Genomic DNA, 25,772 nt, shown 5'->3' on the forward strand with positions numbered 1-25,772 from the left:
AAATATTTACCTAATGGTGATGTAATGAACAACACTGTGCAATGTCAAAGTGATCGAGTAGTTCTAAAACAAAAACTAACTGTGAGAATTAAAAATTGATTTTTTAATATGGGATTTAATAATGCCCTTTAGTAACACTGGCTTGAACTAATTCTAATAAATAGTATTTAGTTAGGTTCCTAAAGAAAGAACTCTGTTCAATTTTCAACTCACCATGAAAACCTCACGAGGCACATCTGTAAAAGGTTATTTTTTTTAACAAGGTAGTTATTTTATTCCAAGAGCACAGCATCCATTGTACTTTTACAGCGATAAGAAGAATGCCTAATTCATATTTTTTAAATCTATTTTTCATAGGTGGGCCTGGCTTTTGAGTTGATGATAAATATATATGCATATACATGCATACATTTGTACAGCAATGCATACATATACACACACACAGATATTGGTCATGTGATCAAGGTCCTTCTTGGACCGAAACGCGTAATGGCCGACATTAAACAGCTATTGTAAGCACTAAAAATCGGGTCCGTGTCTGCTTGCCGAGAAAAGGAAAATCGACCGAAGGTTGCTCTGGTGAAAAGCAGTTAGTTACTTACTTAGTTACTTACTTACTTAGTTACTTACTTAGTTACTTACACACACACACACACACACACACACACACACACACAAAAAACATAGGTTTCAAGGACGTTATAGTTAGAAATTATCATTTAAAAAACCTTGGAAATTCACTGAAAAAACCACAGGGTTCAGGGACATTTTAGTCAGTTGGACATTTCACCCGTACAAAACGTTAACAGCAGTGCATTGCGGGGCAAAAGGTTTTTTAGTTAGCTCAACTAACTATAACGGCAGAATTTCTCTGGTTTTGTACGAGTAAAATGTCCAACTACAACGTCCCTGACACCTATGTTTTTTTTGGTAAAATTCTAAGGTTTTTAAAATGCTAATTACTAAATAGAACGTCTCGGAAACCTATGGTTTTTTCAGTGACTTTCTAAGGTTTTTTAAATGCTAATTACTAACTACAACGTCCTTGAAACCTATGGTTTTTTCAATGAATTTCAAAGGTTTTTAAATGTTAATTTCCAACTATAAGGTAGTAGTCGCGATTGCAGAGTGGTGCAGAAAGGGGCCTCCGACCAGCACTCAGGAATTCTGCTGCGCAGGACTTACAGGCAGTACCAGGAGGGCTACTTGGCTGCCAAAGTCCCTCAGGAGTAAAGTGGACTTCATCCCCCAAACAGTACTGTGCCAGGAGGTGCGTTTGCAGAGTGGTGGAGAAAGGTGAGCGTGGCCTCCGAAGACCTCTTAGCAATTCTGCTGTGTGGGACTTACTCTGCAAACGCACTTCCTGGCACGCTCTTGGATGGGGATTTATACCCCTTCGGTGCTGGGGGCCCTTGTAGACCAACTAGCCTACCTGATACCTCCAGTATGCCCCAGATAGTGGGATAGCTGACAGGTGGACACAGGCCACGCCGCCTTTCTCCACCACTCTGAAAACGTGCCTCCTGGCGCGTTCTGTGTTGGAGGGTTAAGTCCCACTGAATCTTAGGGCTTACTGGAGGTACTAGGTGGGCTAGTTGGCCCCCAGGGACTCTCGGGATTCAAGGGTTTTAATCCCCCAACTTAGAACGAGCCATATTACATCACTCATGACATGGTCAGTGGCATCACTCATGACATCACTGATGACATCATCCTTGTGATAGAGTGGCGGTCGCGCGAGTTATAGTTATCTGACCTAACTATAACGGGGGAATTTCATTGCTTTTTCACGAGTGAAATGTCCACCTAACTATAACATGTGTGAAACCTATGGTTTTTTAAGTGAATTTGCAAGGTTTTTTAAATGCTAATTCCTAACTATAACGTGCGTGAAACCTATGGTTTTTTAAGTGCATTTGTACGGTTTTTTAAAGGCTAATTTTTTGGTAATTTTTTTTCCTTTATGGTTTTTCACCGTGCGCGCACCCCGCGATTTTTTTCCAGAAAAAAATTAACTGTTTTTTTACCCTTCGGGGTCCTTTAGGGACCCCATGACCAAGGCTAGGGGGTCATGTACTCTCTACCCTGCCCCCTTTTCACGTTCGCCACCTCTCTTTTTCAATCTCGCACCCACAACAAACAAAATGGCAGCCGACACTTCCTGATTTCGACCGATTCGAGTGTTGACTGACATGTAACCACCAATCAGAATTACGCTTGCGCACGTTAGGGTGCGCGCACGGTGCGCGGCTATAGACATGTATGTGCTTTTAAATGCAATTTTCTCAGGAACTACTGAACAGATTGACCCCATATATGCAAAAGGCACTTCCCTGACCTGAGGACTACCTCTCTGCCAAATTTCAAGTAATTCTGTTCAGCCGTTCGGGCTGTACCTTAGACTAAAGGTCCTATGGGAAAATGCATGGGGAAAACGCGTTTTGGGACCCCCTTTTTTCTCGGCCCCCGCTTGACGAATCACCCCGAGACTTTCAGGGTAGGAGCTGAGCGGAGCGCCCCATTAGTTTTGAAAATTTCGCGAGGATTCGTCAACCGGCGCCAAAGTTATTCAAAATAGAATTTTCAGATTTCCTATGGAAACACGGTCCTAACTATAACTATCTACTGGCGACCGCCAGTAGATAATATCAAAAAGTAGCTACTGTAACCCAGAGAAGAAAAGATCTTCCAATGTCCAAAACCTTCTCTATTCTCTTATGTGAATATTTTCCCAGCTAAGGAGAGAGATGCCTGCTTGATGCCGGGCATAACAGAGTATGCTTTTTTGTGTTGTGAATTCAAAAATCAGGCATAATTCCCCAAATGAAGACTAAGTCCACAACTCTGCTCCGTCCTCGTTCCCTTTTGATATTAAATGAACCTTCCCCCCCTCCATCCCTTACAATGCTTGCAAATGTACCAGTCTAAGAAATAGGTTAGGTTTTCTTTCGTGACCATTTTTTAAAGTATATGTTTGAAAACTATCCATACAGCATGTAAACACAAATGTTTTTAAATAAAACTACAGAGGATGGCAAACCCAGTGTGGCTATACGACTTGATGGTGGGTACTGTGGTTGGTAGGATGAGAGATGTGTTACATGGCACACCGTTTGGAACCTCATTAAATGCCTACTGTTCTCCGGATCACAAATCCATACCCTACCAACCGTCCACCTCTTTATGATAGCCAGTTGTCCATTCGACTGATAAGTATAACTGAATTACATTTTTTCTACAATTTCTGATTCTCTGCATGCAAAGGGGCAGACAGCTATGTCATTGCTTCAGCAACAGAACCCCCTCCAGACCATGCGTCACTCAAACTTTTCCCAAAATGGGCACTCCAAAGGAGTCGATTTTGTCCCACATCTGTCAGAGGGATAACACTGAGATTCCATCTCTACCGAGTCCTCCCTTCTCACATTCCCTTTCCATCCACTAATATTACCCTGATGTTCCATGCACATGCATGTTCAAGACAAGTTCTCAAAAACAAACAATGCAAAAACATGAAATAGCACCAAACAAAGGGTTACAAATCCCTTGCAACAACAACGTACAATGCTTTTCTACAAGTAGGATCGAGTGTACATCCATTTAATGAAAGGCTCTTTACCAAGGGTGTCCAATGTGTGTTCACGAAGGGCTAGGACTAGCCAGATGTCAAAGTCTTAGAAATGTCCAACTATGAACAGCATCTACTCAGTAATTACACTTCGAAAAACAACTAAGTGACTTGTTTCTTCACAAGGCAGTTTACCCTCTTTTAACCAGGGTGTCGATATAGCCAGCGAAAAATAATAGTATACTCAAACATTCCAGAAGCAGGAAATGAATGAGCAAAATAGGAGGGAGGAAAGCAGGGGCCAGAGGAGGGCAACTTCTGGAGAGACAAAAATAATACAAAGAATGAAATACAGTACACAAGCATCTCAGGTGAACACATCAGGATAGGTAAGTGCAGTGCAGACTGGTTGGACAAGGGAGTGAATAAACATACTTCAGGACTGTGGTTTTTAACTTGTGGTCCGAGGCGCCTGGGGGGCAGCCAAGTCTACTCAGAGGGCCCACAACTGTTTTACAAAATTCAGTAATATTAAAATGAGTACAAACGAGGACCTCTGATGGTCTGCGAAGTTACTCAGGGAGCCCGCAACGGTTTTACAAAATTAAATATTAAAATTGTTATATTAAAATTGAATATTTACAAATAAAGAAGCAAAATTAAAAAAATGAAAACTATCCGTATCAGATTGAGAGTTAAACAAAATATTTCAATATTTGAGCATTTGTTTAGAGAATACTTGTTTCTGCAGTTTTCTTAATTGTTTGAGATGCATACAATTCATTGATATTACTTAAACCGGTGATACCCAGCTCCCAATAATGACTCAGTGAGGGTCCCCGAATTCCAGCAATGATTCAGTGGGGTCCACAGAGGTCAAAAGGTTAAGAATCGCTGCATAGGGCAAAAGGAAAGATACAAAAGGAGTAGAGGGACCGCCCACAACACAAAATGAAAAGAGGAAGAGGAACAGAAGAATCTGAATGAGGAAGGGGGTGGAGTTGTCAACAACTGCAACAGAGTGAAAATGGGAGGAGAAATAAGGGGCAGAGATAGATTTGGCCACGGGGGTGGCGGAGGAAATAAAAAAGGGAGGGGTGGAGCAGGGGCACTTAGAGGTCCTAATAGTAGACATTAAAAAGCAAGTTAACGTGTTCAAAGAAAAAAGCTTCAAGGAATTGAGTTTGTAGTTCAATTCAATTTCATTCGGTTTCATGAATATAAAACCATAAAGTTATCTTCACATATTAAAGCGTAAAATCACATATTTTTACCTGTCACAAATTAAACACATTCCACGACATTCCATAAAAGATCACTAAATTAGATAAAACTGCAAAATTCATATATCATTATACATAAGCAGTAAGTTAATTAGCTAGCAACATTGTTTGTAGTTATTCAACTTCACAAAAGAAAAAGCCGAAAATCAAGAATTTACTGAGTCCTTTCAGGATAGTCACTGTCTGTGCAAAATTATTCCCATTTACACGTATTGTATGTATATTTATCTCGTCGATATTCGGAATCCTCAGAGCTGATTATTTTACACGAATGTTGAATACCCCTGCTCTAGGCACTGCAAACTACTGCTGCACAACTAGTATCGCACAAAACAGAGAATTAGAGTAAGTGATGTCCAAAGTGGGAAAAGCTAAATCTCACAGGCATGAAATATTTTGAAATCTAAGTTTTTGCAAAAATATAGAATACCCAACAAGCTTTTCATTTTTATTCCTTGATTTACCTGCTAACACTCAAGAGCATATGAACATGTGTAGCGCGACACGGAGTTCATCTAAAATAAAGATTTTTAACCAGCCAAGTTGGATTGGTGGCAAAGTACAACACCATGAATGGCATAGTGAGTGGGAAGAACTGCTTTTGTATCCGTCTTGTGATGAGGTGAGCGTATCTTGAAATGGTACAAAGGAGCACAGCCGAAAATAATTTAGGTGGGTAACTGGAGCTATGTGAATAAAATTGTGAATCGCACTGACTAGGCACTGCATGCACTAGCTCCTTACAACTTCCCTCGTTCATGTCACAGGTGTGGTTTCATAGAATGAGAGAATGTGGTGTAGATGGCAAGCCTTCTAAACAACCATAAGAAACAAAGACTCTGTAGGAGCTGGACAAAAGACCCGTGTTAAGGGAGTCTTAAAAAAAAGTCTTAGGAATATAATGTGCAGTGCTATAAATATATGACGGAGGGTGAAAGACTGAGAAGTGTTGCCATACCAACTTCCAAGACACTGTGGTAAACTGCAGTACACGCTCTACGCCATGGATACTTGAAGCACGGCCCAGGGCCCTGGTCAACAGGAACACTGGGCTGCTCTTTCTTCGACCCAGCACTAACAATCAAAAGATGTTAAATAGACAGGAAATCATTTATGTCAAGGTTAATTGGTGTTAAAGAAAGGACACTAGGGAGTCCTGAGCTTAACTTTACTAACCCCTTCATTTTTAAAGAAATCTTGCAAAAAAAAAGTGTAAAATTATGACATTCAATGCAAAATTAAAAAACGTTTAATTAACATGCAGAACCCTTTCAGCAAAGTTCAACTGATTATATCAGTGCATTGAGAATTAATAATTTAAAGTGGTAGTTTTCAAACATGCATTTAGAAGCATTAATTCTTCCGCCTACTTCGACAAAAACGCCATCAGTGAGCTAAAGAGGCAACTCAGTACTTAAGTGCACTTTTTGGGTAGCCTAAGTTCCTATTATATATGAACAACATTATAGTTTAATGAATCAAACACAGGAGCAGGATTTGAACCGTGCATATTCTGAAATAATGTATTTCACGATCCTTGTATATGCGATAATGCAGAAAAATGGGGCGTTGTGAAATGAAAACTCCTAGGATCACACAATTTGGAAAACTGGGAAAACCGGAATTAATCCCCAGTTTTCTGGTTTCATATTGTTCAATTTAGCCATTAGATGTACATCCTTCGCTTACACCCACCTTACCTACTACCAATCCCCTCCAACCCCCACATCTGACCACCATCCAGCTGGCATCAACGTAGCCATCGGGCATATTATAGAGCAAACTTTTTGGCCCTTAGAAAAATGTTTTTGAGCACCCATACTCGACACAAATCTAGCCTCACCTGCTCTAGTCTTCAGACACTTAAGTAAACTGCACTACATCCCTGAGTGGGAGCACCTTCAGTGGAGAGAAAAACTGAATCTCAAAGCATTACATAGGAGACAAGATGTGTACAGAAAAATGTTAGTCTTCCCTTCAATTTACATATACGACTAGGTGCTCCCAGAAAAAGTATTTTAGTTGGCCAATGCAACTTATTACAATAGCTTATTGTATTTTGGGGAGAATATGTGGTCCATGGAAAGGATGGAATTGACACCAAACTGAAAGGTGTGCAAACAAGTAGAGCCAATGACATGGAAAATAGTTCTTCCTACGAGTCAGTAGCATCATTTCAAAACGAATAGTCTCAAGCCAGTTGCCTATTCTCCTCTGCCCACCATGTACTAAGCGCCTCGCGTTCCTCCACCTGCTTGCTTCTGCCAGCCTGTTCAAGCTCTATAGGAGCCTGTTCCAAGCCTCAGCCTCTCTTATACCTTCGGTTTAACTATTATAAAACAGGCTCACCCGTGGTATACCCATCATAAGAAGTGATTTATGCAGAGTGTTCCTCTCTGATTGGATCATCCAATAGGAGGTTAATGATAACCCTTCTTCCTCACCTAGGTTCATCAATATATCAGTTCAAGAGCTTATCCAAAACAGAGCACAGGCGCACAAAGGACTGCAGCATCAGATCAGACATTCAGGGGAGTTACAGCTACCAAACATGAAAACACTGAGAACTGCCAACACACCAGTGTATAAGAACCAAGAAAAGCATGAAAACCCAGTTGCTGGTGAAGTTTCATACACAAATATATAGGAAATATTGTATTTGGATGATTTGCATTTCACGAGCATTCATTAAACTGTTCTGCACTCGGCTAGATGTTTTATTGGATTGATAGACAAAAACAGAAGTCTCAGTGTCTGAATAACATTCCAGAGCCATCGGCTACTACCTTCCAATACTTTAGCATAAAACAAATCCATAGCAGACCACACTGTTTTCGAAATAAAGACTAAATTGAACGGAGTTTTTGGTTTCATCAATTGTGTAACCATATATCATTTCTAAACGATATGTCTTGGTGGAAGTGGATGTATTCTTCTTGCACACAATATAAATAAAAAATAGTGAATACAATATATTTCATTTTTAAAACCAAAAGAAAGCAGAAACTGCATACTAGACCTTTCTTACACACACACACACACACACACACACACACACACACACACACACACACACGTCTAACAAACGGTAAACATTGAATTATAAATAATATCTTAAATATACCCAGCTCTCACAACCAACAATAATTTTTAAAATGTATACTTAAAAATGCCAAAAATAAAAGCAAGTTTTGAATTAAATGTCAGCATTCACAATTCTTCGCCAAAATAACACCTCTTCCCCAGCCCCCACATTTTTTTTGTAATCTTACTTTTAACTGTAACAATGAAAAAGATATAATCAAATACAAATGGCTATGAACAATCAAAGATCGAACAACAAAAGCATTTCACAACTGGTCAAAAGAAAATCAGGTGTATACAATGTCCAATAAAGGTACCCATTTGACTTTGTTTAAACCCAACACACTAATATACCAGCTGAAAACCTGTGCACAAGCACAATTGTTAACAACAAAAAAAGACAAATTAACTAGTAGCACTGAGAAACCCCTACAATTTGGAAAAATTCTTTAAAAATAAGTACTTAATTAGCAAGTGGTAATCTTTTAAACACATTTAAAGGGTTCGCACGGTTACAGCTCGTTTCAGAAATGGCATGCACTGTCCTAAACGGAGAGGGATGTGGGGTGTTACCGTTTTTAATCAACTAGCAATATACATGTCGATCCTTAGTATATAGACTATAAATATTTTAGTCCGTTCCCTGAGATTCTATTGTGTGTGTTCAGAATAAATCAGGGCTGGTGCAACGTCCTTTTGTGTAACTGCACAACACAAACACCACCACGACAGCACAAACACTGGGTTAAGAAGAAGAACACGGCAATGTGGCTGAAACCTATGGAAATGCTGCAGGCGACAGTAGTGACATTCCCCCTTTCACTTACATATACGCTGGAGACAGCGGCGAGGACCTGGACGCCTTAAGCACGGGCACCGGGAATTTCCACATAGCTGGAGCGCTGGCTTTCCATCTCAATGGCATGTTGTCACCAGGGCACTAGAGTGACAGTAAACAGCGTTTCCATAGCAGGCTGGCGGCGCGGGCTCCCATCCCACACACGACTGCTGCAGCTCCGCCGCTGCCCCCAAATCCAGCTGGCAGTGTGTGCCAGGGGGGCTGACGGGCTTCTCCTTTTAAATCCGCCTGTCCCCTCTGGCGCTCTGACGAGCCTGTCCCGCCTCGCGAGGGAGCCCCGAGCCCGGCAGTGCACTGCAGCAGCGAGCCTCGCTGAGGTGCGGCGGGAGGCGCGCGGCACTGCTGTTCCACCTGAGCGGGGACACTGCAGCACTGCTCCACAATCTGCACCTTCAGCACTAACCAGCCCTCCCGCCCGCCCGCCCGACCCACGCCGGCGCCGAACAAAGACAGAGCAGAAAACAACGTACCTACTCAGAATGCACTTGTCATCCTCCGCGCAGTCTTCCTGTGAGCTGCAACAATGCCAACGTGAGATGAATCTCAGCATAGCCCTGGGCCCCGGCGAACAAATTCAGCAGCCCCGCACCTCCCAGGGCACAGCTGCGGCCAAACGGTGCACGGGGGCCATCGTGAAAAATGCCCATTTAAGACAGGACGGTCCGTCTACTCCAGGTCTGAAGAGGCAGGACACACCGGCGCGCCTAGCCGCCAGGGTAGGCATGCTCTTCCGCAGAGCAGGCAGGCAGCCCTCACTCCCCGGGTCTCGATCCCCGCACTGAAGACGGCGCCGCGGGAGCGGGAAGATCCGAGTCTGTCGTCTGCGGTGCATGCATCGCCCTCCTCGCAGGGACGCTATCTTCGGCAGCCTAATTCGATGCCCCCTCCCCCCTGACAGAGCGCAAATTGCTGGAAGTACTGACAAAGCAGACGGCCGCGCAGGTGTCCAGCTGGGACCGGGCTCTGGAGCGCTGTGGTCTGATGGGTGACCCCCAGGGGCTCCGAAGATTGACAGGGGGGCTTGAAAACCGCGCTGCCGGTAAACAGCAGTTCAGGCACTTCATCAAAAGAGCAGTCAGTGCACGGAGAGTTCAAGGTAACGGCCAAGGGAGCCTCGCAGCACATGCCCGTTCGATAATCCTATCCGTTCTAGGGGGCTTCCGCTAGCTAAAAATACAGCGGGTGCACATTCCCAGCCAGTGCATGCCCGGCTGCTGCAGGCAGGAAGGGTGGAGAAAAATTAAAGTAGTCCACGGAATACTTCGAATTATGGATTCACATGATTGCATTTAAGGACTGATTTTGGAGACGAACACACATGTCCCCTCCCCTCGATCTCATTTATTCGACCTCTTTAAAACGCACAAATGTGCGCAGACCCAGCGATATCAGCTGCATGGCAGGCCAAGCAGAGGGGGTCCCAAATACACTGCTCCCCAAAGGAATCAAGCCAGAGGCAGCAAGAGGCAAGGCTAAGGCATTCGATTATGCTTAAAGCTTAGATTCACGGTACTCACTCTGCACCTCATTCACCCAAATTCCAAGAGATTCTGACAAGCACCCAAACAGAGACGGAAGCTAAAAAAAAAAAAACATGTCCTCCAGTCTGCAGAAAACTCGATCAGTTGAATGGATATTAAGTAAAAAAAATTTTTTACAAGGCAGATAGTTGGAGCCATAGCTTAGTGCCAAGTACCACCCCACAATTAACCTATATGTGCAAAAAGGTATCCCCCAATTAATTTTAGGCCTAAGATGAGGGGAAAAAGGTAAGTACATATGAAAAAACCTCTTATCTCACCTTTCCAATTTCACATGGGTGATTACTCACAAATAGACATTCCCCATAGACAATATTACATTACAAAACCTGATTTCTTTTTAGTCATTTTATTAGACAAAACAATTCTATATTTTTTTAAATATCAAATGTATATCATTTTTATTTATTTTCATAAAAGTATTCACACATGAAGATTAATTCAAACAGATAATTAGATTGAGAAACAAGAGAATTAACTCAGCTTCTTAATGTAGAAAAACAATTTTGAAAAACTCAGTTTTGACAAAACCAATTTTGAAATACCCCCATAGAAAGACACCATCACCCTTTCATTCTCACCTATCATTCTGCTCATACATACCATCAATCAACCACATAAAACAATCACTAAAATACACATCTAAAATGGGATCCTATTGACAAAATTTTAGTCCATAGATTTGCAGGTCTATAATAAACAATCAAAGAAAATTCTTATTCAATATGTAGGCAATTAGTTCTTCTGTAGGACTCCCAGATGTATAATCACTGGTCTACGCACGTTTCGGAGACAAATACAGATTTGTATCTCCTTCTTCAGGACCAAAAATATATATTTCTTTATCATCTGTGTAGCAAACTGGGGGTTCTATATATGGTGTAACGTAGGATTCTCTCTGGCTCAAAAAGGAATAGTCCGTTTTCCAGATTGGTATCGTCCAATACAAATTCTGTTTAGAAATGTTTCCTCTGTTTAGTTTATCTATAGAGGGAGCGATGTATCACAAATGATTAGCATCCAGTCTTTTACGGTTTAAAAGATATTAAGTATCATCACTATTTGCGAACATGATATGATTCCATCTAAGTGAATGGAGCAAATGATTCCACAAAGAGTATGGGTAAGGCTGTTGTTTTCTCCTATAGAGGGTCCTATTTATTGGTATTTCAGTTCACAAGATTTCATTCCGATATCTTTCAAAGATAGCGCCATCCAAGTCACGCCAGTTCAAGTCACGCCAGTTCAAATATATAATTGTTTTGTCTAATAAAATGACTAAAAAGAAATCAGGTTTTGTAATGTAATATTGTCTATGGGGAATGTCTATTTGTGAGTAATCACCGATGTGAAATTGGAAAGGTCAGATAAGAGGTCTCTTCATATGTACCCACCCCACAATTAAACCAATGCAAGTGCCTGCACCCGAATGGAGAAGTTTGTTCCTCACAGTGAGGGATTCTCAGCCAACCGGTCATCCCGGTGAAGAAGCGTTGCCTGGACGAACCTTCTAATGTCAACGGTGCCTCAAACAGGCCTACTCAACTGCACATCCAAGCTGGGCCACTGCCATTAACACTAAAGTATGCTTGTGTCCTTTCGCATTTTGGTCCATCCTCCAAAACCACCTAATGTTCCGAAAACCATTTGTGTCTTTGTACATAAATTCACTTAAGGGACCTTTCAAGACCTTTTGGTGCTATCTTTTTATACTACACCGTATGTTATTTATTTGTACCCAAACTATCAAATAAGGCATTAATCTGGCCAACTGGGACATATAGCAAACGGTCTTACTGGTTCAACATAAAGCAACAAGTGCACTGAGAAACTAGATGTGTGGTCCATTTGACCCACCAAAAGGAAGGCTGTAGAGTGCAGAGTCGAGGTACAGTGGAAGAAGGAGAGTTGAAGTGAGACAACATCCCAAATTGACATATGGTGGAGTGTAATGATAGGCATCATGTCCCACCACAAAAGCACCATTATGGTCCCAAGCTTGGCAGCTAGCCCGGATACCCAAGTACCCCATGGAAGGGATAATGAACAGATCCTTGTGAATGTGCTTAATGAGTTCTACACCTGTTGCAATAACCAGGATACGCTAATAATTGTAGAAGATGGTCAAAAGACCTGGAATCTACATTCTGCCTCGGGTCCAAAAGATTGTGTGAGATGCCAGCATAATGCAAACAAGGCAATAAATGGGTTAGGTATTCAAAGCGGTGTCTGCACCCATTTTTAGAAAAAATTGCATAATTTTGCAAATTAGAAAAATATAAAGGGCATGATTGCCTCAAGAAGATGGGGACCAGACTCTTTCATGCTTGATTAGTCCACCTCCAAGGGTGTATTGGGTTTACACAAACTCTGCAAAACAGTCTCCGTGAGATCAAACACTGTTCTCCTGGGGAAATAAAATAGTGGCTTTTTCTGAAAACCCAGGTGTTTATTCTCAGACCAATTTCGCAAAGAACCGCACAAGCCACGAGGAGCAGGTAGCCAAAGACCTGACTCATGCATAAAGGAAAACCAAAAATGCAGTTGGTACACAAAGCAAATTTCCATAATTTTAGGATCAAATCTTGCCAAATGATCCATATGACCTACGCACCTTTCACTCTGCTTTGAAGGACTAGAAATGAAAATGCCATTAGGACTAAACCTGCATAAGCCCACTTAAGTGTCAACGTCTAAGAGGTCGCTAGATTAAACACAAATATAGATCTTTAAATTAAACACAAACATGTTTTGGTCATTTGTCGCCAAATCCTTAACTGCAGCTGGTCACAAAACCCCTTGCACTTAGTCTAAACAAAGCTGCAGTCATTTTTCTGACGTAGAACAAATAACAGTGTATATCACTAGTCTTAATAGATATCCAAGTTCCATCTTTTAATTGTACATACATGTACGCGAGCAGGCAGCATTGCATCAAGCCTAGTGACAGAGGTGCTGACTTTGGAACTGGAGTACCAGATTTGAATCCTGGAATCATATCAACATACTGTGATTCTGGGCAAATCACTTTATTTCCCAGTGACTTAAAAACATGTTTAATGTAATATAGTGAGCTTGTAAAGCGGTCTAATGCCCTCGGGCCAAGGTCACCATATATAAAATTGGAAAATAAACATACATGACATTTTTTGGAGAGAGAACTGTAGCTGGGCTGCTAGCCTCGACACTCAAAAGTTTCATTAGACACAGTAGCATAGCAAGGATGCCACGAGCGCTCGTGCAAGCAGGGAAAATGGCAGTTTCACTGCTGTTGGGAAGTAAAATACAGCAATTATAAGGGTTCAATGGCCCCCATCAGGGCTCTGGGTCGGAGTGCTACTGCACCAATTGAAGCTACACCTCAGATTATGAGACATTTTTCATAGACTAGATAACTTGTCAAATTTATCCACGCCATGACTGAAAATATCAGCAACATGCACACCAGCCTTTCTATTATTGGTAGCTAAATGCGAAGATAAAATACCTTGGGACCCTTCAGTTACAGCTGCATGTTGCAGCAGCTTCAATAAAGAGCAGAAAGGACCACTACCGTTTTAAACCATAACGCACATCTGACCTTGGTTTAGCAGGCCTCAGAGCCAAACAGACAAAACAATCAGAAAAAAAAAGAATCTAAGTGTCAAAAGCAAAAAGGTGGGGCAAAGCGTAGGGGGAGTCTACTATCCACTCACCCACCATGTAGAATTCACCAACAGCAAACGCATGCCCGGATATGTCATTCAAGTCGCCTTGGCTCTGATAGAGCGTACGGGCACTTTTTATGGGGATGAGCCTAATGCAAAAAGTAACAGTGCTGGATGACTTATGGGACAATATGTCTCTGAACATTGCTTTGTATGGTTCAAGATCACCATTTGTGACAAACATCTCGACAGCAGAACAAGTATTTGACTAATGCCCATGACATGACCACTTAGCTACAGAGGGCAAAGAAAAAGACAGCGTGCCAAATCTCTGAAATAATACGGAAGTCTAGTGACATTTTTGGGATGAAAGAGGGGCGTTCTGAGAAACATCTCATCTCTTAAAAACTGTGCATTGGCACGGAATGCCCTTGTTTTAAACACAGTTCTGTTCCTTATAAGTCCCGTATTTACATGGGGGGGCGGGGGTTGAGGATTATTTGAAGTCTATTCCCCCTTGACACCTACTGCCAGGATAGAAATCAAAGATGATGCTAGTGATGCCAATCACAGAGTGGATTATTGTCAATCATTTTTTCACCAAAAACAAAGCACTGTTAACAGCATGATGCTATTCTCGGCCCGAGCATGCCTCCCCCCTCCTCCACCCCCACCCCTGGGGTTAAATGAGCCTCCCAAGGGAGCCTGCCCCTAGTTTGAAGATCTCTGGGCTAGAGCCACCGGGCGCGACCAACATACAACCTTGACATTCAGGACTCATGGAATCAGAAAAATTGGAGAGGAGAGCAACGTGAGCTGGAAGCATAGAGGAGCTTACCTAACCAGCTGATCATGAAACGTTCCCCAAAGACTGAGTTCCCTTGACCATCCAGAAGGTACGACTGGCACATCTCAACATTAGATGAGGCTCAAAGATGTCCAAGTCTGATTAATAGATATGGAATCGGGTTGTTTTAACACTAGAGAGAACTATATAGAAGTCTACTTAGGCTGACCTGTCACAGGTTAACACATTGTGACAAAGTGCAACACATGGAAGACTGATTTGAGAGATGACCCACTCCAAGAGCTTTTCTGTCAACAGGAATAATGGTGAGTAAACCGTGCAATTGTAAATAAGGCTGCCGTCTTGTAAGCCTGCACCATCAACACCCTTCATAATTCTACTTGCAGAAAGACTTAAGGGTTCCAGCATATTTACATAGAGTTATTTATGCAAAGTTCCTGAAATGGAATCACCAAGCAAAATTGGAAGAGTCCACTAACAACAAGCTTTGCGATATTTAATAGCAGATGCTGGAGACCACAGGCAGTCTCTGGGAGCATGAAACCATCTACTCCAGGTCAGAATGCAGGTTGGGTTTACCAGCAGAGACTTTGAATACTAGTCCAGTAATTGACCCTGTGTTATGGTAGGTGAAGCTGCTGAGGAAGCTCTGCTGACTCGTATACAAGAGCACATGCCAATTAAAAAAAACATAGAAGCCCAGAAGTCCCTAATAGCACCGAACTCTCTCCAAGGTGCATGCAGTCTCTTCTTCGGGCAAACATTCTATTTGAGTCAAGGAAGGTTCTTGCGAGTCTAACGGCTATAAGAACCTCAATAAAACTCACAAAGTAATTTTTTTGTTTGGATAGACTGACGCTTTATACTTCACAATAGACACCATTTTCCAGGAACTTGTCCGTCACATTTCTGGCAGGGGACAAGCACTTTATTCTGACTTCAATTCCCAGCAATACCTTTCTCAGCACTGTTTTTAACTCCATTCTATCCCTCTAACCTTTCATGTGAGGCTCATTCACTTTTCTCCTCCAACTAACTACATCCATGGAGTTTACTATGACAATTAAATGTGATGTTCTACCTTCCCCCTTTCAAAGTTTTTCTTGTTCCCCATACAGCCTCCAATAACTGCAAAATACATGCCACATCACATTTCTCGAAGTCAAAATCTTTATTGACACATTAGACCTCAGCACGTTAAACTACTACAGCACCCAACAACTTTGCTTTATTTTCTAATCCTACAAAGCAAAAGAAACACCCACATTTCTTTAATTGTCTGTAGTGCCATTTTGAGTGTGCACGCAACATCTGCCTTAAACTGCAGCTGGTACATTCTAAGACATGGATCTGTTGATGCGTCTGATGAGCACCCATTACGGAGATGTCCCATGAACTTGCCATTGCTTAGGGACACTTTCTATGAGCCATCATCTTTCCATACGGATTCCGGCTCTTCTAATGCTGATGCACTACTAGATAACACACCTTCAGTGGTGACTGGCGGTTCACATCACATGTGGTCTTTGGATCTAATTAACGCAGCCATAGTGGAAACAGTCTTGGATTCTCTTAACACTGAACGCTTGGATGACATGTTGGGAGCATCCTGATTTTTTTTTTAATTTGGCCACTGTTTTCTTTAAATTGATTTTAATGGTTTTCTTTATATGAAATTTTAGAATGGCATATTTGTTGACGTTTTTAGTTTGCTTGGGTTGTGAAAGTATCTATTATTCATTATATGCTCTATTTTTTTACTAGTTTTATGTAGAAGCTGAGTTTTTCACGGGCAAGAGGAGGGTGTACTGAAGCCTTGGTGGACCCACTTTGGTTCTCCTCTCAGTTTGACATTTTCCACATTTTAGCAGACTTCAACTTCGTTCTGGTGCCTTTTACATATTTTATTTCTACAATATGATTCTAAGTAACGCTGCACAAGCTGTTTGTTTTTAGACAGCCTTTCCTGCGACACAATCCGTACGCTTCGTTAAAGGCTAGGAACATAGAACGAGATATCCTAGTACATATGTTTCCCACTCGGAGACAGTTTCTTACATACGGGCAGATCAATGCATCAGAGCTGTACCTCTAACATAGTGGTTTTATTATATAAGCATTGCACAGGCCCCTAGTGGGTCAGAAGGAACACTCCAGCCATAATGGTCCTGGGGCGACTGTCGTGTTCGACATGCAGGTCTGACAATGCCGATCCAACAAAGAGGATTGTCAATTCAACTCCAGATAGTGTCACCAAGGTATGGGGTCTTAGGCTATCCTAAGAGTTCGGGCAGAGGGTACACCCATTATGCTATTAGAACAGGGTTAGAGTTAGGCAGGGATATTTAGAAATCTAACTGCCATGGTTGAACTTGTGTATTCCTTTCTTTATGTTCACAATGCTGATCACCTTGCTTTGTTTTATCTGCTTAATAATCACAGATCATTCTTTCAATGCAAGATAACGATTGTTTCCATAAATGTATTGAAAAGGTACCTCGTATCTCTCCTCAGTTTACCAAGATCGGTTTCCACGATTCCCTTGGCGATCAAAGGGTCCTGTTCAAGGTTGCCAAAACCCTCTGTTACCCTGGTTGGTTCAGGTGAGGCACTGTGAGCAAGCTAGGATTTGGCCAACAGATTCTGATGATGTAGATCAGGGTTCTCCAAAATCTGTCCATGCCAGATTTTTAGCATATCCCCATTTAGATAAATGGAGTTATCTTAATGATCTGGCATGGAATCGACCCCCCAAGACGGATTTTAGAGAACCCTGATGTAAATGGACTCAGTCCTTGCATTCTGAAGTCCTGTTGCCCTAATAAGCAGTCCTACATTTTCTTAGTGGGAACCATATAACACACTTCTAAGCCACCCTTCTACATAAATTAGGCAACTGTCCGCAATAAAAACCTCTGCGTTCAAATAAGTGTAAGGCCTTCCTCACCACACACCTTTTACAGATCAGGACCAACAAGACCCTGTGTGCTCTATACGTAAACCCAGTTTGAGTTTCATGCGTCTCCTCAACATTATAGCCATTTTCCTTCCTGAATCCTTTCTTTGTTACACTATTCAACTGAACTGGAACCTTCTGGAGTAGTTTCAGAAGAGTCCGTAAACCAGACATATTACCACCACCTGCCACATTCATTGTCACAAACTCTGAGAACATGAGAATTACTTCATGGACACTAATGGAACATGTTTAATTTAACAGCTCTAATCTTGAAGTGCCAACTTAATATCCTTAGCCAAACCTCTTTTCTGTAACAACGTACCCTTTTCCGTATGGACATTATTTGATCTGGTTGAAGTTCTCAGGAGAAAAATATATAAAATGATTAAAGAGGGTGCATTCTTATCCTTTTTGTGTACATATGTATATGGTATTCTTTTATAGCACAAGCCTAGCCAAAAGGGAGAGGAGCACTGTCCATTGGGAACATTAAAGTCAACGAGCAATAGGAGAGGAAGCTGGGTTGGTAACAGTTAATGTACTGTAATGTTCTGCTCTTTAAAGAGGGGCATCTTCAACTCTTTCCTAAACTGGAGCAGAAGGCCTGATGGATATAGGGTTGCTGTTCCAGATACTGAGTGCATAGATGCAAAATACCTGTTGTCTTGTTTCTTTTCTTTATTACACCTCTTGGTCTGTAGTCTGATAGTGCCCTGGCTGTAGTTGTTCTGAAAACCACCAGAGATAGTGAGCTTATCTACAAGATATATTCGGGTGCAGGATGTGATGGCTTTGTAAATTATGCAGCTGGTTTTGAAAACTGTGCAGGCCAGCAAGGGAAGCCAATTGAGTTCCATCAAGATGGGGGTGATGTGATCATATTTCTTCAGGCCCTGGATGAGACTTACTGCAGTTTGGAGGATTACTCTAAGGGTTGCCAGTGTAAAGCCTGGGAGGCCATGGAGAAGGGTATTGCCACCATCCAGATATAAAAGTACGAGGGATCAAACAGCTGTTCTGAAGTCACTTTCTGGAAGAAATGGTTTGACTTTCTTTAGAAGAGAGAGCTGGTACCAGGTCATCTTTGTTTTTTTTCGGAAATGTGGAGGAGCTCACTGTAAGCCTTTTGGGAAACCCACAGAAGATCGAAACATAAAAATAAAAAAACTTTTTCTTTTACCAGTTGCTCAGGAATGCAGTACAGCATTCACATTATGGTACTAACGGCGAGGAAGGTCATTTAATCCCGAATGCTCAAACCAAGAAAAGCCAACAAAGGCATTTTAAGATGGTAAACAAAGGATTTTTTTTAAAGAGACAAAAATCTATTTTTTTTAAAAACTAGGGCCCGGTGCGAAGTAGAATTTCCTAACACATATCCTCCTTTATGCCGACAAAGGTGTTTGTAGCACGGTAAAACCACTGCCCTGACCTCTTCCTACACGTAATGTTACTTTTAAATCTCTTCATTTTACGGTTTACAAATAAAATCGGTGCATTGCCATTGTACAATGAACAGGAGGAATGGACAACATTTCCCAGATACTCTCCATAACCCCAACAAATGTGTTTAAACTCGACACTAAACGGATGATGAGCAGTCTCCTTACATAAAGGTGAAAGCTTGAAAGCTTGCCAGTGATGTATATAGAACTTTACTTGAACATACCACTATGGCAGAGGTTGGAGCTTTGCAACAGATTGTAACGAGCAGATACAATTCTGCCGGCATCGCTGTAATTAATGTCCCAAAGGTCCTCATATCTAATGCAATTACCCAGGATTTGAGTGCAAGAACGAATGAGTTCTACTGGAAATACAGAGCTCCGATCCTATAAGCAAGCTCCAGCTAAGCACTCAAGCCGTCACAGAACAGCACTTACAAGGCCAACATGATCATTCAAATGTAATTGGTATTAGTATTAGTATTTATAGTGCACTTATGTCCTCACCAGCCATTGAAGTGCGTTCTCAGTGGGTAGCATGCTACCCAGTGAGATACCAGTGTTGGTGATTTAGTTAAGCATAATGGTTACAGTTAATGATGTTGCCATCAAGCATCTTGGATCTGGTAGTAATTCTTCTCATGCAAACGTATGACACGTTTATGCCAAATTCCATATGAGGGTATTAATTTAATGCATTCGAGTTAATGATTTGATTAAATCTATCAGTAACATTGCCATCCATACATACATATACAAGTGGTCAGGCTGTTTGTAATCTAGTGGTCATGTTGTTTGCACACATTTTTCATGCATTTGTAAGGATACTTTTTTTGTTTTACATTGGAACAGTTACTATACAATGTATACTCAGAGTGACAGAGGAGTAACCCTTTGGAGGCATTGTTAAATAACCAGGAAGTATTAGAAAGAGTATATCCATTAGTGACAGAGAATTAATCCATTAAAGGCCATGATATACCACAAGGGCGCATTATTTCGACATTTACCCATGAGCGATGGAGGAGAAATCCACCAAGGAGTATTATCTGCAGTATCCCCATGTGCAAGAGAGCAACAAGCACAGCAGAGTCTGAAGGCCTGCAGAACAGGTTCTGTGAAAACCAATGCACTACCAACAGCCTCTCTGTAATAAAAAAAATTAAAATAACTCTGATGAGCCCAGCGCTGGCTGTGCCATAGCACTTTATTTTATTGCTGCATGAGGGAGGGTGGGCCAAGAGAGAACACAGAAGGAGGGGGAGGCAACATGGACGGACAGTATGGGGAAAAAGAGCGACATGAAGCAACCAGCGGTGTCCACATCATGCAGCTTTTTTTGTTAAGGCGGGTGGGGGAGGGGGGAGGCAGTATGGACAGTGGAAGGAAGAGGGCATGCCAACATGGACAGTAAACAGAGGGAGGAAAGGTGGGGGCAAGCCAACACAGACAACCAAGGGGGTAGGGGTTAAGCAGAAAGACAGGAGAGAAACACAGAGAGGGGAGAAGTGTACAAGGGGCTGAGCTGAAAAAGACACACTCTGGAAGAGTGCTTAAATCCAAAGGAAGAGTGCTTAAATTCAAACAAAAAGTAGCATCTGAAGAAAATTAGCAGTGAGAGGACACAATTACATATGTCCATACTGCAGGTGCGGGTCAAACATATGAAAAGGAAGGAAGCCTGCGACAGCTGACCAAAACGAAGCAATTAAATGCGTGCCAGTGTTCATCTTACTAGTGAAAACCTGTGCTGCTATCCATTCATAAACAGTTCAATAACCAGACACCTTAACTAAGCCTTTGGGCCTTACGTGTTTGGCGGGCAGAATACTCCACCATATTACAAGTGCATTATACCATATAGCACTTCTAATATGGCAGATGGGATATCCACCACATTTGTGACGGATTAACTGGGCTAACAAACTCTAAATCAGGCTCCCCGTCTGCATCGTGAAAACTGTTGATGACCTCCATCCAGGAAGGAGAGGACCACCTCTGAATGTACACATCAATGGGCCTAACAGATGTAACTGGCAGGGACATAATCTCTTCTATATTCTGGCATGAATCTATAAAAGGATGTTCAAGCCTGCTAAACGCCCCAATACATTCTACAGCCAGACCCAGATGGCCGAACTTTAAATATTGTAAGAGCCAGTAAGTAGTACCATTCTAGGTTTTGCAGGAGAAACTTGTTCTCTTGCATAGAGTGAAAGGCCCTCAATGCCCACTAACATCTGATGAGGTACTAGTTGCGGAAGAAAAGACTTGCATGGACCAGGTTAGTACAACAAAATAATTTCTACAAAAGTAAAACGGCAGAAATCGGACATAAACATTGGCAGAGGTGTGCATCACAATTTACCAAACAAACAAAAGAATATAACCCACACAACTAACACTCCCCACATACCCCATAAGGTTTGCTACAAATTTAAGTGTCCACATCCATAAGCTTTGAGCTTTCAGAGTAAATGTTCTTCTGCTGTTATGCCCCTTCTTTCAGCATAGTCACAATCCATAAGCAATTTTACATTCTTCCACTTATGATAGGGAGGAACGTCCTGAATGTTTTACCATGCGCTGCTCTTGCCTTATGCTGAGAAATACTCTTAGTGAGCTTACCGGCTGTGAAGTGAGGCTTCTGTAACTACAGTGCTGTTAGTTTTATGGTCTTGCCCTTGTGAGGACTCTGGATAACCCAACAGGCGATGATGATAGTTCAATTCACGTTAATCATGTGGTCTAAATTTTCTGTGGCTTGAGTCCACAGATAGATCAACAACTCAGTCTACGAATATAGTTACTCTTCAGCAGAGCAACAATATGTTTCAGGACGACATACAAACCAAAAGACTTGAGCTCTGAATTAACAGTTTTTAAGGAGATCTGGGCAGATATTCAGATGAGTAGCTAACCTCGTTTTGGTAGCAAGTATCAGGTACTTTTCAGGTCCTAAAAGAGCTCTAAGAAAATGTAGACGTTAAGTTCCCATTTATATTTAATAAAATAAACGGGATCCCCACAATGTAGGTAGATGCATGTACTGGAATTGTGTATTCAGTTTTGAATGACAAGTGAAGTCACGAGAAATCCAAAAATGTGTAAATGTATAGACATTGAGAAATGTATCAAACACCATATGTGCTGATTTGCACTACGGCAGTTAAATCAAATGTGCCCCAATTACATCTTATTTAGAGCAACTTTACAAATAAACAGAGATATTACTATGATGAAAAGGTCAAATTTAGATGAACCACAGAAGACACATAGTAAAATAAGAAAAACAGGTTACTGCCTCACAAACTGCACATTACAATTACTTCACACATGGAAGCAACTCTAATACTCACAAGGAAGCTTCTATTTGATTTTAAGCTACGTCATTTGCAGCTTGTTTTTATTCTTTTTTTTAAAACAAATACACATGAAAAAATGCCATGGCAAGCACCATAGATGCAGATGTGTATAATGTCATGTATTACCATGGTTGATGGACGGGAAACATGAGCCACTCAAGGCTTCACCTATGGTGAGTTATGGCTCTTCACCACACTCAGCAATGGTAATAAATAGTATATTACAATCTGTATTTATATAGGTTCTCTATGACTCTTCTTGTCTTAGAGAAAAGCTGTCTTCCAATCTTGCACAACAAAATGATGTCTCAGTAAAGACATTTCACATACAGCTCTGAGATGGTGGAAAGGCGAACAATGTTGAAGGAATCATACAAGACATCCTGAAACAACAATTCCGAATTCTTATTTGATAGATATGATCGCCCTTTATTCTATTAGAAGTGGAGACTTATTCCCACTACAATCGATCTGTAGGAGTGAGGATGTCGCTGGAAGTCCTGTCGATTTTCTAAAAAAAATGTATCTCTGGTGCAAACTGCTGTGTTATACGTCTTCAGGCACTGCTGTGCAAAGCATTCCATTTTGTGATTCATAAAACTCCAATACCTGTCCCAAAAGAGGCATTTGAACATATAACTGGAAGGACAAAACACGAGAGCTTCTGTAGACAATCCAATGGTTTTATGTACCAGCAATCACATGGCACTAAAAATAACATTTTCAAACTTTAAGAAATAGTGCCACATCTATGCTTTTACTAATGGCAGGGAATCAAGCGTCCATGCCTTAAAACAATACACTGAACTTACCCTGCCTGCTAACACACAGTAGTCACTGCTGCTATTTGTCTAAATACAATTTCCCTTTCAGGAATTTATTAGCACTAGCTAAAAAAAGGGGGGACCCAGGAAGACTTGGGAATTACGCTCAACAATCAAACAAGCATTGGAAATGCAATAGGTCTCGCCTTTGTTTAAGTTAAAGCTATTTGCTTTGCTAATGGCATTGTATTTTAGCTATGTCTTATTGAGTGTTTGTATGGGATATGTTGTGCCTTTATGTTGGTTGAATTGTAATTGATATGTGTGTAGCAGTTTAACGCATAGCGTTAGAAGGAGAAGAGCAGTGTTTAAGATTTGGGACGGAGAGTATAGCATGAGGGTAATGAAGTATAGTGAGGAGGAGAGTAGCATGAGGCATAAGAAAGGGGAGTGGGGAGAGTAGTATGAGGGAGAAGGAAGAAAGCGTGGGTGCTTTAATCCACAGAGTGATTAGACGTGCCTTGCACCACTGCTACACCACCCTAGCGGGCTCCACAGGCACCCATCATGGTTGGGTCTATACTCCCTGCTCCTGTGGGCTGTTCCATTCCTGGTGCACAACACCTGATGGAAAATGACATATCCTGTTACCTTTTCTGCAGTTTTTGCTCCGTTCCATAGTCTGTGTGGCTTACATTGTGGGCCACAGACCACTCCAAAGTTGGTGGGTGAGTGTTGAGAGTGCATCGGCACATGTATTTCTATGCCCATGCATAAGTATAGCAGCATGCTTGCTGTGACGTGGTTTGTGGCTTTCTTCCACGGAGGCCACCATTCACTCACACACTCTCCATACATTCGCACACTAGCGTCTGATGCTTAAACATACTGTCTCTCACTCACTGTCTTCTAATGCACTCCACAGGAGTGCCAGAAACACGCTCCTCACTGATGACGTCAAACAGTCCACTGATATAGGCCTCGGAGAGACAGGCAGTCTCCACTCAAGTACACCCACACAATACAATGTTATCTGTCCACAAATACTCTACGACGCCCCAGACGGATCATAAAGCACTATGTAACTGCCACTGAATGCACTGCAGCAGTGCGCCACTGAAACACAAATCATAGACTGTCATAGGAAGCAAGCACGCAGCAATAAACAAAAGAAGCAGCACGCCAAGAAGAAACATTTTTGGGCTGAGATTGTCTTCCTGGAGAATTCAAAAGCTGTTTATCTCAATTTGTGAAAGCCCTGTAATTGCAGCTTGTTGACCCACGTCGGATGGTATTTGCTTCACAAAAGGCCTCTGCAGGAAAGCAGATATTAACCCTTGCTAATTAGGGTGACATCACTTACAAACTGACCAGATTAGTATGCAGATGGCCCTGCAGCATCCGCAGTACAAGAAGGGCATCTCCTACATCAAGCATTAGGTGCAGATTGCAGAGAGAAACTTCACTTAACTATGCCTTTTGCCCCGCATTCGTTTAAAAAAAAAAAAAATACCAAAAAAACACAATTCGTTGCAGGCGAACATTATTTTATCACATGTCCGAAATCAAGCTTTAATGTCATATTGCATTTTTACAGCTTTGTTAATTTATGAAACTTGCTGCGCAGCACAAATGGGCTCCCTACCAGGTTCCCCTTCTTGTGATCCGCGCGAGCCTGCGCCTCATAGCCAATGGGTATCCTGCTTTTGTCCCCGAAGAAACTCTGGAATGGAGCGTTTTTGAAAGACATCTGCTCGCGGCGAGGGGCTCGACTGAGGAGCCTTCGCAGCTTCCTGCCCACCAACTGACCGGCCTCTACCAGGAACAAAGACCTCCAGAGCTGAGAGGGGAGGAATGTCTGCGGTTATTCAAGCTTGGGACAAAACCAGCTAACGGGGCAGCGCCTTCAAAGACCAGCAGAAGAAACAATTAGTGATTTTCTATGCTCAGGAATGAAATTCAGGGTGTAAGCTTCCCCAGAGAGGCTGCATGCGTTTCCAGGACAGTTGTAAGAAGCCCGAACAGCGCGGTTATACACAGCCACGTTAAAAACACAACCGAATTAAACATGCGTGGCCGAGGCGGACCGCGCAGAAATTAAAAGCACACTGTTTTAATGAGGAGAAACGCTCCCTTTTGACCCGCGTTGAAAAATAAATAACTCAACAAGCGCCGCCGAGGGTGACTTTGCAGCGTGCGTGGAAGCCCCCCGGCCTCAGTTAAAAAACACAACAGACAGAGCGCGGTGTCCCCGAAGTGGACGCAGCGAAAATATAAATAAATTGAGTGCGGTGTCCCTAGCGGGTGCCGCGCTCATTTCGTAAACATACAACTTAGTGCATCGCCCTTTGCAGCCGGAATGACAACAAGCGGCACCAGAAAAATGAAAGGCGCGTCAGCCATTGGTGAAGCTAAACGCCGTAATAGCAAAAAAAAGTGCTTAGCAGCT

The 25,772-nt window shown here is 42.0% G+C and overlaps 1 protein-coding gene across 4 annotated transcripts in view; it reads right to left on the reverse strand.

Annotated features, from left to right (window-relative positions):
• The window catches only part of KLHL13 (kelch like family member 13), a 448,657-nt gene that overhangs the window by 264,016 nt on the left and 158,869 nt on the right, over positions 1-25,772 (reverse strand). The window contains exon 1 of one of the 4 annotated variants that reach the window (XM_085607879.1): positions 9,265-9,945. The exons of 1 other annotated variant lie outside the window; for it this stretch is intronic. In XM_085607879.1, the coding sequence (XP_085464005.1) occupies positions 9,265-9,344 (80 nt within the window). In that variant the 5' untranslated portion in view covers positions 9,345-9,945. Of the gene's footprint in view, positions 1-8,762; positions 9,169-9,264; positions 9,946-25,772 lie in introns of those variants that run through there. 2 more of the 4 variants (XM_085607881.1, XM_085607878.1) reach the window with 2 other exon arrangements.

This window comes from Triturus cristatus, chromosome 5_2, assembly GCF_964204655.1.
Source record: "Triturus cristatus chromosome 5_2, aTriCri1.1, whole genome shotgun sequence".
Lineage (NCBI taxonomy): Eukaryota > Metazoa > Chordata > Amphibia > Caudata > Salamandridae > Triturus > Triturus cristatus.